General features: G+C 34.8%; 1 protein-coding gene across 1 annotated transcript in view; it reads right to left on the reverse strand.

Moving 5' to 3' along the window:
- The window catches only part of MAGI2 (membrane associated guanylate kinase, WW and PDZ domain containing 2), a 1275509-nt gene that overhangs the window by 862984 nt on the left and 393979 nt on the right, over positions 1-18546 (reverse strand). The window contains exon 2 of the mRNA XM_057732512.1: positions 16169-16285. Coding sequence (XP_057588495.1) covers positions 16169-16285 — 117 coding nt within the window. The remainder of the gene's footprint in view (positions 1-16168; positions 16286-18546) is intronic.

The following is an 18546-nucleotide window of genomic DNA, read 5'->3' on the forward strand; positions in this document are numbered from 1 at the left end:
AGTTTAAGTGATTTAGTTAAAGCTATAGAATCAGCAACAGAGTCCAGATGCATACAAATCTCTACACTGTCTGTCTTCTACCATAAAATTGGTCATCACATACCAAGGTGGGATTTTTACCATTTTTTCTTTCCTCTAATTTTTTTTCTTGCTCCCCCAGTTAATACCTCACTATGCCATTTTCTACTTCTGTGATACAAAGACAAACGAGAACATACTGACCTGTGAGTAGCTAGGAGTCAGGGAAGGTAGAGATGTTCTCCAGAAGGACTGAGCATTATGGACAAGCATGTGCCAGGGCAAGGAATAAAGGAGCAGCCCTGAAATCTGGAGCATTTACTATTAAACTGAAAGAACACTCTCAAAGTAGAAACTTGGAGGGCATTAATTTTCATAAGGAAGGTCCACACACCTTGTATGGAAGATGAATAATGTGGCACTTCTTCTAACAAGGTAAGGAGTTGAAATTTTATAACTTTACATGGCTTTATAACTTTAGGCAATGGAAAGTGAGAACCATAATAATGAGTTGGAAAAAAGTATAGATATAGGTGTGCTAATGAATACAACTTTAATTACTCAAATCTTTCAGGCAATAACTGACTTCAGGGAAGAGCATCCGCTTATAATGACTATTATGTCAATTTAACAACATTAATACAGCCAAAATATGACAACTTAATGCTGATTATGTTCTGAACATGTTGATAAATATGCTTTCTAGTCCCTGCATGGAGCCTAATTGAAAAATGATTATCTTGTTTTCAAGGTTTATCATTAACTACAGAATAAAGGACAGTGTGGTACTTTTGTTTCATCCATAATGAATCAACATTCCAAGTCACAAATTTATCTAAGTGATTAAAGTGATGAAGTTCAAGGTGCAAACTAAATAAAAATTTCACAGGACACTATAGAACCTTTATTTCCTCCTCTCTTTCCCATTAATCATGTCTGGAAGTCTTTTCTATTGTCAAAAATAGAATAGCAATATGAATTTTATTAAAAATAGTTCCATTTCTTCATTATTTTTAATAAAAAAAAACAACAAGCTTGCCATACTGAAGCACTGATGAACAATGCAATAGCACATGCTTTATTTTACTCCTCTCTTTTACTCTGACATATATACACACAGTAAAGAACAAACAAACAAACAAACAAAAACAAAAAACCACCAAGATTTATAATTGTCTATCTCACTTATTTTCAAGAACTGAGCAAGGGGTTAACATGTTTTGTCCTAGTATTCACTTTCATATCAAGGATACTTCGGTTTGTATTAGTCAGAATTCTAATCTGTGCTGTGATGTAACAAGTGAACTTCCAAATCTTAACATAATGTTCAACACTGCAAGTTTTAATATGGCTTGTTTAATGTGGTCCAGGACAGTCTCCATTCTCGTGATGGGTACACCAACTAAAATATACGGCCATTAAATTCACTGCAGCAGGGGAAGAGCAATGCGGGAAGAGGACCAGCTTATAGTTTCCTTAGTCATATTGTCTTGAACTAGTCATATGGTCCCTACCTAACTACAAAGAAAGCCGCAAAACACAGAAACACATATTTGTTGGGCTTTACTTAAGAGCTCTGCCACACTTGAGATTTGATTATTTCCAAGAAATTGAACCCAAACCAAGCAAAATGTTTGTTTGAGTCTGAGTAGTTTTTGTTTCAGGTGGACTAGATTTTATTCATTAGCACAAAACCAATAATATGTTTGCTGAATCTAAAAAGACTAGGAAAAAGCAACTCATGAGACAGAAAGTTTATTTTGAACAAAAGTAGAAAATATCTGGAAACCTGCTTACTTTCTCTCTTAATCTTGCAATTAAACCCATTAATTAAAGTCCTATGTTATTTTGCATTTCTCCAATGCTAATTGATCTTTTGTAAGCTTGGCTAGAACAGTTGAAAGGGGAAGGTCAATAGACTTAGACAAAATTTTACAGCTTGGTGATATTTCACGTGGTGGTGACTGAGAGTATTCTTTATTTGCTATGGAATCTTTACTGCACCATGGCTATAAACCAAGCAACCACTGTGCAATTACCACTCAGGGGAGGTCACAGGATTTTCACAAAGGATGGCTATGCAGAGTCAGCCTCAAGGTATATAGTTAAAGCCAAGATATAGAGAAGGATGGATTACAGCTGGGAGGAAAAATAAGATAAAAGGCCTAGTAGATAGATGATGAAATGGAGTAACTGATCTGAATGAAGGTGAATCAGCAATCTACTTTCAAGTTTGGAAATAAACAGAAAAAGAATAGTTCTGTAACCGTATAACTGCAGTTGTATAACTGCATAGGTGCTTTGTGTATTTTCATTCGCAACTATGTGCAGTATCACTATGCATAGGCATCTGAATGGAGAACTGTTCTAGTGGAAAAAAGAGCCCAAGACATTTTATTTCATTGACTAAATGTCTAGATTAATTACATCAGCACTAATTACATTGCTTAATAGTAGCCGTTTTGCTGCTACTTTCATCTCTCCGGTAAATAAAAACTACCTTTACCCCAAAGAATTGGCTGTTAGATGAATTTCATTATGCTACTCAAGGATTAGCCACCTGTCATATTTTTATTACAGAAATATTTTGGATTGTAATTATCTGTGATGTCTCATATACTAGTAGGAAAAGTGCAAGATTCTCAAGGGAAGTATTCTGATTTACTTGGCTGCTGCTGAATGAAGTTTATGAAACATTTTATTTTGCAGGGTTGATGGAAGACATGATAGTGCAACAGAGCTTGGAAGAAAATCCTAGAAGCATGGCTTTCAAAGCTGTTACAGGCTATGAATTTGAGATTGATTTCAGTATCCCAGATTGAGAATAAAAATTGTAACCCGTAATTGATTCTGAATGCATCCTTTCCATGTACTCTCACCCTTCCATGTACTCTCAGCAGCAGAAGTTCTTACTCCTGTGTTTTAGATTCCATGTCTATCTCATTCGAAGATGTTTTGCCTACATCCTTAATCCTTTCCTTCTGCCTTCAAATATGCAAGGGATTTGGGGTGTGTGTGTGATATTGAGTGATTGGCTGGGACCTCACATGAAGTCTTGTTGAAGTACCACTATTTCTGGCCTATATAGTCTAGCTTCACTCACCCCAGACTGCACTGATCCAAATAGCAACCACAGAATATTTCACCTGCTGTTGACTTTCTTGCTCCACTTGCTCCTGTACCTGCCTGTTTGTCTTTCTTTCTTTCTTTCTTCCTTCCTTCCTTTCTTCCCTCCCCTCCTCACCCCTCCCCTCCCTTCCCTTCTTTTTCCCTGCCTGCTTCCCTCCATTCCTTTGTTTCATCTATCTATCTATCCCTCTTTCTAGTTCTCTCTCTATATATATAATATGTATAAATATTTTTTACATGCTTTCAAAGCTGAGATGCATCTGAACATGGCACCTATTTCTCTTTATTCTTTCATCCATCCATCCATCCATCCATACATACATTAAATGTTTACTGAACATTTAAATTAAGGATGGCCAAACCAAGTTGAATCCCAGCAGCTAGTTTCTCAGTTAATTCACTAAGTTCTAAAATCTAGTCCCTGAATTCCCTGGCAGTCCAGTGGTTAAGACTCTGTTCTTCCACTGCAGGGGCACAGATTTGATCCCTGGTCAGGGAATTAAGATCCTGCATGCAGCTCAGTGTGGCAAAAAAAAAAAAAAAAAAAAAAAAAGATTAGTCCCTAACTGTGAAAGCCTGGAGAATCACTTTGGTCAGTACCAAAGGAAACGAAGCACTGATAAAACACATAATCATCAAAATGGGGAAGCCCATTTAATAATTTACAGTGAAAAATTACTCTCGCAATTATAAACTCAATGATCTTGGGCTACTTACTTAACTTGCTGAACCTCACTGACCCCTTTCTTAATAACGAAGAGAACAGTCAGGAACTGACAGGCCACCTGCTTAATATAACTTTAGGCTTCCTGGGAACACAGGCAAGGATGGATCATCACAGAAGTCCCTAACCACCTTAGCCTCTACTTACTACCAGATTCCCACTGAAGAAGCCATGGATCCATTGTTCCAAACCTAAGGGCTTTGTTCAGAGATTCTGGAGGATCCAGATTTATTCGAGGGTCAAAAATACGTGTCTCTAATGAGTAAATGTGATTAAGTTTACCACCACAAGGCAATCCAAGAAAATCTTTAGTCCTTCAGAGATTGCCATGATATTTGGTTTTCTTTCTTTTCTTCTTATTCCTGCTTTCTTCTCTTCTTCTTCTCCCAACTCATAAGAAATCTGAATTATGAATATATCAGAGCAGGTGTAAACAGAGTTCCCCAAACTAGATTCATATTGCTCAATGAAGTTCAGTCCATCTTTATCTATATCCCAATGAAGTCCAACAATCTAGTCATTGTTAAGCAAAAATGAACTACCGCAGGTTTTCTAATAATCATTTCCCAAGGTTGGCCATAAGACCTGAGAAATAGGGTAGCAATTTTATCTTAGTTACTTGAATATTTTGTTTACTTATCTGTAAAATGACAAAATGATATTTGTTTACCTAGATTGGAACCTGTGATAAGGATAAATTACTAGAGAATAGGATCTGTGTTTTAATCATTCCATATCTCTAGTACCCAGCTAGTCATACGTACATTGCTGCTCTCAATGTTAATTGAACTGAATTAAAATAAGTTATAATACATGAAAGTTTATAAATTTTTAATCTCTTTAAATTTAACAGGTTATTAGATATGTTGATGACACTTTGAATTAACAGCCACACTTTTACAACCAAAGAATTTGGAAGATAACTTTTTATGAATATAGCCATATTCAGAAGAAAATAACATCCAACCTACAGATAAGTGAAATTAAAATTTTACATCTGTATCAGGAGCCAGATATATTGTTTCCTAGTTGAACCTAGTCATATTTTCCTAGTCTATGCATTTTTTGTGCTTTTCATTCTACCAAAGTCTCACAGCATGATTCCTTAATAAACTTTGAGGTAAAGAAATTATGGAGGAACCCACAAAAAGCTGCCAATGTTGATCTCTGGTCACAGATGTTATGCCACTTAGTGCTGAAAGCATCCTACTTTTTTCAAACTGTAATTAATTTTCTGTAGTGCTTCAAATAATATATTCAACTCCTTACTTTTAATTAAGATTCCTTTTCTTGCTCCAAGTTTAAATTATGTTTTGAAAGCAAGTTTTGTCACTGTTTTTCATGTGAGAAATATAATTATGAACTAAATTTTGTTAGTGTCACATTCATACTTTTTAATAATAAAGTTGTGAATAAAAAATGAAAAAAGACTCTTATACACGTTTAAAATGTCCCATTCTATAAGCAGAGTAGAACAATTCCATTATATACTGATAATGCATAAATATCCTAGTTTTCTAAAGAACGAATACATTTCCTTGGTAGCTTATATAACCAGTGAGCATACTGTAAAAAAATCAGTAGGAGTTTAAGTAGAAAATAAAAATCTTATATAAAAAATGCACCGTATGCATGCCTAGAGCCCGTGCTCCACAAGAGAAGCCACCGCAATGAGAAGTCCGTGCACCACAATGAAGAGTAACTCCCACTCATCACAACTAGAGAAAGCCCACACGCAACAATGAAGACCCAACACAGCCAATAAAAAAAAAAAAAAAATGCACTGTAAGTTTTTTCACTAACATCTGATGACAGTTATTTATACTGCAAGTATTTGACTGCAGATTCATCAAAAAGGAATTTAAAACTTAGAGCCATTTTTTAAAAGATAATAAATTTAAGATGCTGATACTATGTTTATTGGGTTATTACAGAAAACAAAGATGCTTCAAGGTGATATTTTCTTTCATACCAAAAGATCTTAGAGATATGATATCTTCTGTAGGAGTGTTCCACTGTCCATTTTCCAGATTCTCAAGTGTTAAGTGGTGGTTGCAGCCACAGTAGCAATTTCTGAATCAGAGTTTTGTGAAATCTAGAAATTTCTCAATTCTCGCTTCATTAAATTTCTTAATTACAGCTTCATGAATCATAGCCACAGGCCTTGGAAGTAGCAGTTACCCTGGCAGGGCAGTGTATTGTTTGAGTATTATTCCTGAGGATCTATTCTGCAACCCTCTTCTCTAAATTTTTCAGTAGTTTTCTAAACAACTAATTCCCTAAATCCCTTCCTCCTGAAAATATCAATACCTTGCATGTCTTTATTTTCTGGATTGAAATGAGACATTATACACTGTTTCACTTTATGGAATAGAAAAAAAATTCTTTGACACTGAAAGCAATAAAAAGAGAATGAAAGCGGGGCAGAAGTTAAGCTTGGCTTGCCACTCATTATCTCCTCAATGGTTTAAGTTGCTCAGCAGACACCAGATATCACTGAGTATTATCCTACATCACCTGAGTCAGAATTGCGGCATTTACCCCAAAGTTAGAGAAGATCTATGAATACGTATGGACATATCAATTCCATGTGTTCCTGGTGCAGGGATCAAATAAGTTGTACTAAGTTGTGTCACCACAGACCAATGCTTATCTAGTTGGAGGATTCAGGATCTGAGAAGCTGTCACTGTACTGGGCTGCAAGTGACAGCTGAATCAGTGGGGCACCAGTTCTGCTAAGATGGAAACATGGTGCTCCTCTTCAACAGAAGAAGGGCCATTTTTTCCCATTAAAATGTTATGAATTCTAAAGTAAATAACCCTGTTGTCTCTGTTCTGGTTACCCCCAGATAAGAACAGGAGAAGGGCATGCCGTTGTTGAATAATAATCAGCTACTGACCCTGGTCTTTCTGGAGCCTTTGGAGAAATGATGCTAGTGGGGCTCCTGTACTACAGCTGTGGGAATAAATGTGTGATTTAAAGACCTTAATAATTCACTATCTATTTTCAAGATTTTTCTGCCTTTATGGAAATATTAGATTAAAAATGGAGATACACATCCAAGCATGCTTTTATGTTCTGGGACCTCTTGAGATTTGTTCAGAACTGTAGGGGATATCAGAGCTATAGTAACTCAGGAGGTAACATAATACATCCCATAAATGGTTCTTGGCATTAAACAGACCTAGATGCTTGAATTCTTTGTCATCCACTTAGTAGCCATGATCTGGAGAAGGGTTCTTAACCTCCATAAGCCTGTTTCCTGGTCTGAAAAATGGAAACCACAATACATTACTCAGAGGATTGCAAAAAGCAACAATATAATTACAGCCCTTGTGTGTAGATGTTTGGTAAATGTTAATTCATTCATTTCTCCCCACTCAACCCATTGTCACCCTCATACTGGTTTGCAAAACGCCAAGGTGAGGAACTGGGAACTTTTATAAATACCTGTTTATAGAGTTTTATATGGTTAGAATTTTAGATTTTGATTAGAATTCAGAGTATGAAATACAGGTAGAAGGTCTAGATGAGCGTAGATTAAGTAAGATTTCAGAAGCAAAGTTCAGAAATTAACAAAAGCTTTTAGATAATGTAGACTCCGTTGCATATTTGATCTCTCTTTCTATAACAAGGTAACGGTTTAAATTATTGGAATGGTATATTTATCAATTAAATTTGTTTCTCCCCATAAATATTTTATATTCCAACATTTCTGGCAATAATGTGCTAAAACAACCCCAATTTAATACTTCATTGATAAATGGACAATTAAAAGACTCATGTCAAGATGAAAAGAACTAACATGAAGCTAGCCAACCAATAGATCTTAACTTGAAGACTTTCCTGATAATTGTCCATATATTTTTTTAGTTGTGGGAATTTCCGTCTATATTTGCTTGGCAAAAAAAATGTCTTTTCTATTGATGGAATTCCATTCCTGCTCATTAGAGACCCTGTCAGCCTGCAGAACTCCATTCATTATACAGTCTGTCAGTCTGCAGAGTTCTTCACTTTTTTTTTCTACTCCAAGAGTGTGTCTGAACCCCTTTGGAAGCACCCTTATGGTGTTTATGACTCTTCAGGGCTTCGACTAGAGAGTTCCTCTCATGTAGTATGTGGGCTGGAAGCCAGATCCACGTGGGATAGAACTCCTCTTCCCTCTTACCACTGCTTAAACTTGGAGCCTCAATTTCTCCATATGTTTTCAAACATGGGAATAACAGTTTATAGGGATGCTGTGAGAATTCAATGAGATAATGTATAAGAAACACTTCTTGCACATAGAAAGTGCTCAACAAATGACGGTTGCCATTTAAAGAATTGTTCTGGTTGATGTTCATGGAGTCTCATACCTGGGGCTGGGGCTGGTCCTGGTTGGGGAATCACCAACCCCTCCTCCACTGGGAATGCTAAGATGAACTGGATTCAGGACATGAAGTCTCTACAAATATTCAGTTTCTTTACTGATCAGTACACTCTTTCATTAGTGTCAAAAAATAAAAAAGAGGAAAAAGAGAGTTAGAATTCCTACCCAAAATGGGAAAGGACAGACATACATAGTTTGATATTAGCTTCCCAATTCAATCTTTTCTTTGAAGGGAAAGGTAAGGAATTATCATTTATCCATATGAGTTTGTTGTGTTGAGCAGCATATGAAACTCTATCTTCATTCCAACAGAACTTGTGCAGATATCTTCTGATTTTGTATGCATAAAAAGCAACATTCCTACAAACTAGCCTTTAAATAGGACACGTAACAGCATAGAATAGTTACTGGGAAACTAATTGGGAATTGATCCTATTGTAAACTCTTTACTTGCCTAAGAGAGGAAGAATTTATGCCTATTTTCAATTAAATTGACTGTCAATCCTACATCAGTCTTACCTTTTAATTACTCTCTGTGAGAAACCCTAGTGACTTGCTTATATTTTTAAATGATGCTGTAAAGATTGCACTGAGCACTGATTTAACCTCCCTTTAGCTAGATCTATTTGGGCATTCACCCAAGGCCATTCACTTGCATAAGTGATGTTTATTAAAGTTCAACATTAGAAGACACTATATCTCATGTTAAACATCTTATCATAAAGATTACAATAACATTTTCATAACAACACACCTAATGTTTCAGAAGCCTTTATCTTACATATCAACTCACTGCACATTCCAAAGGAGGAAAGTGATTTTAAAAGCTTTGTACTTCTCATTATACTTATTTTCCCATCCACTTACTAGGACTGGACCATATTTCAGAGTTTCATGAATAGTGAAGGCATATTTCAAGGAACATCAGAGTTATGATGGCATCCTTAACTTGACATTCATAGAGATTCTGAAAGTACATGCATGGCTGATTTTATCCAGAACTGCACTTAATTTAAACCCAGCTCTTTATTTTTCCCTGAAGTGTCTGCGGTATTTGATATATCTTCAGTTTCCATAAGCTGTTTACACCTGCTCAATATCAAGGGCATTACATACTCAGAATAATTAAAGCCAATTTGATGAACTGATTTGAATAATGATGAAATAAAGAAAAGTAAGCCAGCAGAATCAGAAAACAATGGCATTTTAGAGGAGAAAGAACTAGAGCAGAAAGAACCATTAGAATTCTTACTCCCTTACTTCTCTCCTTAGTCCCAAAGGTAAAGCCTATGGCCAGGTCCTATAGTAGTTAGTTAGTGGCATAGCCTAGTCCAGAACCATTGGCTCTCAATTCTTAGATGAATGCTCTTTCATAGTGTCATGTTGCCAAATAGGTAAAGCAAAGGGTAACTCATCATGCTCTAACAATGCTAAACTCTGATGTGCAAATAACTGACTAGTGCACTAAACGTATGGATATCAGTAACCACGATTAGTATTCCTTTTTCACTGTTCTTTTGGTCAGGTGTATTTGAATTAAGATTGAGTGCTCCACTACAAAGTACTGTAATAACACTAGTCCACTGCCACCTGCCTATAGTTTTCCTTTAGTTACTATAATCATCCAACAGCCTATGTACCTATCAGCTGACTTTGGAAACTTGGGTAGGTCTGAACCTGACAGAGTCCTAATTCCTTCTATTTAAAAAGTGCAGAGGCATACAATGAGGTGTGTTAACCAAATTATATCCAACTGGGCTACAACTCTGAAGTCTACAGGGAGCATATTCTCGGCTCCCTAGAAGAGGAGCTATTTTCCATTGAAAGTGATAACTGGATTTTCTGAAGGTGGAAAAATGGCTTCACACACTCATCTCCAATTCTTATTTGGGCAGCTGCTGGAACCACTGAAGCCCAAGAGTATACATACTATCTGCTGTGGTCCACAAACCCAGATTTCCTATGGAGAGCCTTCCTCTTATGAAGAGGAAAGAGAGGTACAAACCGAAGAGGAAAAAATGAAGAATAAAGATTGGGTCACAACCACAAAAAAAGCTGATCAAGTCAGGGCAAAGGGAATTTTATGTGATTTGGAAGATTAGCAATATTGTTCACTATTGGTGTTTGTTGCTTTTCTTCTGTGCTGGATATATTCCTTTATTCTAAAACTAGTGCCCTGTGGTATCAAATAGATAAATCAACACAATCTCTTCTAATGTTCCTTGACTTTCCATTTTCACCAATATTTTGAAGCCATTTCTCTCTTACTGTGTACTCTGTCAACCAAACCAATGAATGTTAGTATGTAACCAGGAAAGATGCATTCGTTTTGTTCAATTAAAAAAAAAGAAAAAAAAATCTATGGTATTTTCACATATATGACATGAAACTAGATCTTACTATTTAAAGGGAAAAGAGAAAGAGGGCAAACTTAATACAGCTTTTTATAAAACAACAACACGTTTTCAATAAATATACCAGGCGGGCATACATCTGAATGACTAGAACCCTGTCAAATATTTGATACTGCTCAGAAGCTTTTGAATTTTTTCTTTTGGCCTAGCTTCCCAGGGACAGTTTATAAACCTCTCAAGAAATTTAGTTTCATTTGTTTATAGATTTCCGTCTCTTTTGGCTCACAGTACTAATAATCATATTTATTCTCTAATAACCCTTATTCTCAACACTTGGCACAAAATATAATTAGGCTATTTTAAAAAATCAAATTCATTTTCAAAGAACAAAAATCTGGAACTTGATTCTGAAATAATTATGAAAGAACATGATTCACACTGTAAAAGCAACTTCAAAAAAGAGCTTCTAAATTGATGATTCTTATTTGAAGCAATAAAGTTAGAGTTGAAACAGATGTGTAATATACAGCTGTTGCAACATACTGTTTTAAAATACAGTTGGATCTTATATCTCTAGTTCTATGCCTGCATGTCTACCTGCAGTTCAAGCTACCACCCCAGCACAGAGGCCTATATTACTTCCAGATATCCTGAGTAATCATGTTCTTGATCACCTTCAACTCAGAGAATTTCATTTCATTGTTAGAAGATGATTTTAATTTTTTGGTATTCCACAGGTTGATTCCACTCTCACTTCTCATCGTATGCTTAGAACCATACCTTCATGATGAAAATTATGAGTAATTAGATTCATTCATGCCCACAAAAAAATATTGCCTTGTTGAGTAATAAGCATATTTTCACAAGCTTTAAAAGTACTGATTTTTGCTTAAGAATTAAAATTATTTTTCCCCATGAAGTAAACTAGAAAGTTCTGCCCTGATTCCAGACTTTATAATAGATATGTGGTCACCAGCTTCTCTCCAATGGTTCTTTCTCTCTGACCAAAGCCTTACGTGAGACTATATAATTAGGGCAAAGGGATGTTGACTCTGCATAGCTGTACCTTGCAGTGTATTGGTAACTGCTCTTTTTAAAAGGAAACAGTCCCTATAACATTTTAAGAGCTTGCATCTATTTGCTTTTCCATGAAAGATAATTTAGCATTACAGAGAATTTAAAAAAAATATATATTAGAAACCTTACAATTTTATTCTTGACAATCCTTTTTTTTTAAACATGGTTTAGTTATACTAATTTAAAGTGCTTAAATATGTAGAAACATCACTGTGAGTTACACTTCAATCAGCTCTTTCATAAAAGTAATTTCTTTCATATCTTAAATCTATGTTTTTCATTTTCTTTGCTTTTTATGGAAGAGTTTTAGACCTTTAGTTTTATTGATTTTTGTCTTTTACTTGCTATATATACACTGGTATTTCCTTTGGCTTCAAATAAATTTAAAATATCCCAATAAAACAATCTCGCCAAATGACAAAGTATGTTCTTGGGAGAGAAGTTTAATTTTAACTACCTTTCATTTCATTTTGAAACTTTTAAAACTGGTCATTGAAGTCCTTCCTCATGTTATCTGGTACGAGGGAAAAAGTATCTACAATTTATACATGTGCTCATACTTGCCTCAAAAATTAATTTGTATCTTTAATAAATATTAAGGACAGAAAAAAGAGAACTTCATCAATAAATGGAAGTGACTATCTTTTCTCCTGTTTAAAAAGCAGAGCCATTTCAATCATGGTTACTTAGACTCATTAATTATATGCAATCATTATGCTCAGTAGAATATTAAACTCCATTTTTACTCTTTAAACATTTGAAAATTAATCCAATATTTTTCTGTATTAACTCCACTAATTTCCTTCATATACCTCAGAGTCTGTATTACCCAAAGGACAATGCATGCTACCTTAACGTTGTACACTTAACAGGTTAACATGGTTAACATGTTAACATTGTTAATGTGAAACAATTTCACCTAATCTGTAATGGGTGCTGCTGAGTGCTTCGGAAATTGTCTTTTATATACTATCAAGGTAATAGAAATCCCATTTGATGGATATTCTAAACTCTTTTGAGTTCTTTATCTTTATGTATTTTTCTTGGTTAGGCTTTACCACATTCCAGATTATAACAGTTTTGGTTCATTGTTATTTACTCATGTCTCCTAAAGTTCCATCACCTAAAAATCCTATATAGCCTGAAATCTAATTGTTGAAAGGTTCATTTTCAGTAGTCACTGTTTAAAAGTTAAAAATTAACTTTCCCTTTACAACCCCAGAACCCACTTAAGACCTTTATCCCACTCCTACCCCCCAATAAACTGTATAGTTAGCAACTAAAAGACACAGATATATTTAGGTACAAAGTTAGGTCTTTAAATAGATATGAATCATGTGACCGGCTTATATTCTACAGAAACATAGAATCAGTTCCTAAGGATCTTTTCTACATAATTCCACTTGAAAGAATGATGAACTGATTTCATAGGGCCTGTGTGTGTGTGTGTGTGTGTGTATTCACACTCATGCTCACTATATCCCCAACAGTCCTGTCTCTGTGACCAAGCCCTGCCTCCCATGCCTAGAGACAACTTTAAAAACATATATTTTTGAGGAATTATGTTCTGAGATAATTTGGGAAGACAAAATGAAAAGGCTAAGTGTAGCCAACCCTTGTTTATGGGGCAGGGAACAGACTGATGGGATTTTATATTATATGTAGTTAAGGCCCGGTAGGGACTTGGACTGACCACCTTCCTCCCATGCTTAGTTCAGAAATCAGCCAGCAGCCAGGCCCAGATTTCCTTCAGAGGGAGGTACAGGAGCTAAGCTGTTCACAGTAAGATTTGGACGAGTACATGTGTGTGGGGTGGGGGTGGGGGGACAGGGATAGAGGTCTCTGCAGCCCTCACCTCGGAGCTCTCTCTTATTCACTAGGCACCAAGGAAATCCAACTCTAAGACTTTGCTCCTTTCTTTTTTAGTTGTAGTTGGTGGTGGTGGAATAATGTGGTGGTAGTAAGCAGAATTACTCAGTTGGGTCTCCCTTTACTAAAAAGCTTAAACCACCCAAACATAGTTACAAGGTAACAACAATTTTGTTTCCATGACCTATTCCTGTTAGTAAATTAAACAAGCAGTATACATATTAAGGAATGGATATATAAAGGCAGAGACAAGCTCTTCAGTAACACATTTTCCTATTATGGTCTGGGCACATGAAAACCAATAAGAATTATTTGACCCAAATAATACGTAACAAATGTCACTCCATACTCAAAGCCAATAGATATACTGGATACAGATGTAAATTTCTAAACAGTAGCAGGATTTTTCACACTACTGACACATTTTTGCTGCACACTCTTTGAAAATGTTTGAACATTCCATTAAAAGCTATACTGAGTGAATATGGACACCAAGTGGGGAAAGTGCGGAGGGTTGGGGGAAATGAATTGGCAGATTGGGATTGCCATATATACATTACTAATAAGAAAAAAATACCAAATTGTACACTCTAATAAAAAAGAAAGATATACTGAAGTTGGTGGATTGTCCAGGTCCAGTTCATCAGTTTAAAAGTGATTATAGATAATATAAATCAGAATCATATCTATCTTAGATGATTTTTTACTTTTACGCCAAGTTAAGAGAATTGTTAGTGAATGGTATTATTGGAATTGGCTATTAGAGGAGTGCTGGCTACAAATTCAAAGAATAATTGTTTGATTGTAATATTCAGATTCATTAACTTTCTAATCATCTTCTTTACAGGAGGTATTCAAGGATTTCTAATTGAATTTATGACCTTGTATCAAAATCACAGCACGAACCTCTTTATGTTTATTTATATAAGCCTAGTTATTTTACTTTTATATTTATTTTTCTGTCATAGTATTTCTTTGGTACTCTAAAGAGAGATGACTTATTTAAGAAGTTAATTAACTAATGCAAAATTTACCCCTATTATCTTCATATTTAATTAAGACTTCTTATTTCTGTCATCACCTTAGCAAGGACTACAAGTATTCTTGAATGTCAGCCTCTTATCTGTTTCCCTCAGCTTTTAAACACAATAAAGTACCTGAATTCTTTATTCAGTATTTCAGATCTCCTTTCTTCCATGTCACAAAAGATAAATTCACACAGCTGCACTGACAACATCACAGCTTTGGAAATGCGTCCACCCGTTTCCTTATAAATAGTTCAGTCACTTACTTTAATCCACCTTCCTCTGCCCATCACTCTAATGTCAAACTTACAAGCTTAAGAATTCACTTTTCTCAACTTCTAGTTTTAAAGCCAGAGTCTAAAAGTCTATTCACTTAACTAACACACACTGACAGAGGTAGCAATTTGACTGACAAGATGTCAATCAATAAGCATTCTCATCTAGGAATATCTGATAGTGGAGCCCTGGCATTTTTGTTTTGATGCACATTTAGTGCTAACAATAGCAAGGGACCACCCCTCCTAAGGTATGTGTAGGTGAAAAGGGTTAGATGCTGAATTATCCATTTCACTTCTTTGTGTGTTTTCAGTATTTCAGTACAGTCATCCTTAATCCATACCTTTACATAGTTCTGGTAGTTTGATCCCAGAATAAACCTATTTATAAACATATATGTACATGGTTTGTTTCATTTATTCCAGCCAAATTTTTCTTTCTTTAATATCAACCTTCCAGAGTCCACATCTTTGAGTTCATTAAAGTTTAGAACACAATTAAAACAAAAGGAATACACACAGATCAGAGTTTCCAGAGAGACTGGAAAGTTTCTGGAGGTCATGGAATCTACCCTGAAGGAAATTGATTTTGATATCTATCTAGGATCTAGGACCTGGCTTGAAAAGTCCTTGAATTGTCCTAAAGTAAACAGAAGATTCTCAAATGAGCTGAAGCAGGTACTAAAAAGTTGATTTGTGAATGTTATCATTTCACCAATTCCTCTCTTTTGAAGTAGCACCTGCTCATAATTAGGGATTGTTGAGAATTTCTATAGGTTGTATATAAGAAATTTGTGACCAATACTCAACGTCATCACTTTCTCAGAGTTACAGAACATTTAACTTCACTTTCAAATGCATAGTTTCCTTTTCATTTGTAAGACTCCCCTGCTGCAAACCAGTGATGAGATTGGGACTTACTGTGTAGATTCTATCTACAAAATAGCTATTTCAGCTAATGAATTGAATTTGCATTCTCTTGTCTCCCTGTGTGGAGTTCTATCCCAATCATGACTCATTCTGAAATCACCAACATCCTAGACTAGAATTAATATTTCTCAACACTAACTTGGGAAGTTAGGTTTTATAGCTTGAAAAATCATAAGTCTCTTCCGGCTATGGCATCATCATAAACTACACAACTGCAGTTATAAGCTTTTGCATTTAAAACTTCCTTATCTCAAATAAATGCTATATTTCAAAAGTCCACCATTTAAAAAATCAGCTCTACTTAACTTTTCTTTTAAATTAAACAATGAATATACAGCTGAACATTTATCTGTTACCATGGGGAAAAAAAACAAAAACAAAAACATCTGTTACTCACATGGCACTGTGCGGAGGTAGAGGTTGTCACGAATGATTTGCTGAAGTTCGTGGTCCACAGAACCCTTCTGAAATCGTAAGTTGAGGTAGTGACGAAGATCCTTATCAACAATTCCTCCTAGAATAAGACAGTTTCTTAATAAAGGATGCTGGAAAATATTTTAAGTATGTAATTTGATTCTGTCATAAACATACTCATGAACCCATTTAAAACATGCATTATTTCACATTGCTCTTTTGGCCTTCTGAAACATTTACTGCCCATAATAATAAATAATAATAATAAAGATAACAATCACTAAGATAATAATTGTCCACCAGGTCAGTGCTCAGTGTTTTACATACACTCTTTTGTTTTTCATTTAGAATGAAGTCTATATTACGGCAAAAGACACGTTACTCTTGAGCTAAAGTCATACTAAAATATCATAATGTCATAGTATATCTCACTGTATGACTAAAAAGACTTCTTTTTTACTTCCCACCCTCTCTTTCCCCCAGTCTTTCTGTCTATGAATTTGACTACTCTAGGTATCTTATACAAGTGGAATCATATAATATTTGCCCTTTTGTGACTGGCTTATTTCACTTCCTGTCTTCAAGGTTTGAAAAGATTTTTAAGTTATTTAAAGTTACTCTGGATTTAGACAAGTAGAGTGATATATAAATTTAAAAGAAAAAGAATTACACCAATATTAATGCTTTACTACCTTTATAAAATGAATCAAAGTAATATATTTGTCATATAAGATATGTGCACATGTTTTTAACTACAGACAATGTTGGAAAGATTTTAGGTATTTTAAAATTTGATTATTATTATTATAGAAATAATTTTTAGTACACTTCTCATTACTCATTATAATCTAATGAAAAACAAACTGGACTGTAGGTAAGAAAATCAATTCTGTGAATTTAGCAAAGATTATTTTCACGTTTAAAGACAATTATGTTAAATTATGAAGATTTATCTAACTAAGGCCCTTCTTACTCTTACACTTGTTAGAATGAATTATAAATCAAAATACCTATAAAAATATAAATAAGAATTCCTAAAACCCTGATCTTTTCAAGCATATCAGGATAATTGAGGCAAGATAAGAATTAAAGGTAGAGGAAATAGGATGTCTGTAATAATTACAAAAATCATATTCTATTCAAACCCTTTCGAATCTCAAAATTACAACTCATTATCAATTTATTTGCACCACCATGACCACATAAAATAGCATTATGTGGGTATGCATATATGCAACACAAACGCCTCTTACACAAATAGTAAATATATTTGAAAACTATATATTACTACATTTCTTTAGTTCCCAAATCCATTGTTTCAGTTACCTCTAATATGCTGGCACAGCCTCACAAAATGCCATACAAAATAGTATTTTTAACTGAACTATCAAAATTCTTACTCTTCAATATTTCTCACATATTTTAGTCAGTAGTCTCAATTTATTTTTCCACCCAATATAATATGATAGCAGAAAACAAATGATAGGAGCTTGCACATATTGTTTTCCAAGTTCAAAATCATTTTTTCAGTCAAAGAAGTGGAGCAATCAGAAATGAAAGTCACTTGAAACCACCATCACATATATCAATGATTACCTATTGTTTACACAAATGCCCTGCATTTCCATGGGTCTTGGACTTACTGACATCACACTGAATTAGCTAAAAATTAGAAATCCTGAAATTCTGTAATTCTATTTTCCTCCCTGAGTCTTTCCCAGTCAAAACATGCCTACACTTGCTAATTCAATACAGCTGCAGAACAATCATCGTTCCTGACTGTTCTCAGCTGTTGTTTCTACCGAGTTTTGGGTCTATAGCTCCTTCAGCAACTGTACTCCACCTCTACTCTTTTTCTTTCTGTCTGATATGTGGAACATGCCAAGTGATGAGATGCTTTCTGGCAGCCCAAGAAAATGCTAATTATAGAACAACAGATGTAGTCTGTCCACTAAAGTAAGCTAGAAACATTCACCTAATATAACATGGATAAGCCCACATTTTGTAGTCCAAGATGATTCCTGCCCCGAAAATACATTATCAATTTAATCCATTTCATCTACTACAAAAATACCATATTAGCCCTCTCAAAAGTATATTTACCTAAGAAAACAACAATAAAAAAAATGACCATTCAATGACTGGCTATATCTCTTTTTCCATGGAAAAACGTGCTGAAGCTTCTGAGAATTAATACAAAATTTCTTTCATTAACTAAAATGAATTGTCACATTTGTTTTGGCAGGTCTTTCTTGGCCTCATATTTCACAAAAACTTTGTCACCCTTCACAATTTATCATAGCATCTTTCATGTAGGGCAATTTTATTTACCCACTATCCTTATTACGGAGAATTCTGCTG

The sequence above is a fragment of the Hippopotamus amphibius genome, chromosome 4, assembly GCF_030028045.1.
Source record: "Hippopotamus amphibius kiboko isolate mHipAmp2 chromosome 4, mHipAmp2.hap2, whole genome shotgun sequence".
NCBI lineage: Eukaryota > Metazoa > Chordata > Mammalia > Artiodactyla > Hippopotamidae > Hippopotamus > Hippopotamus amphibius.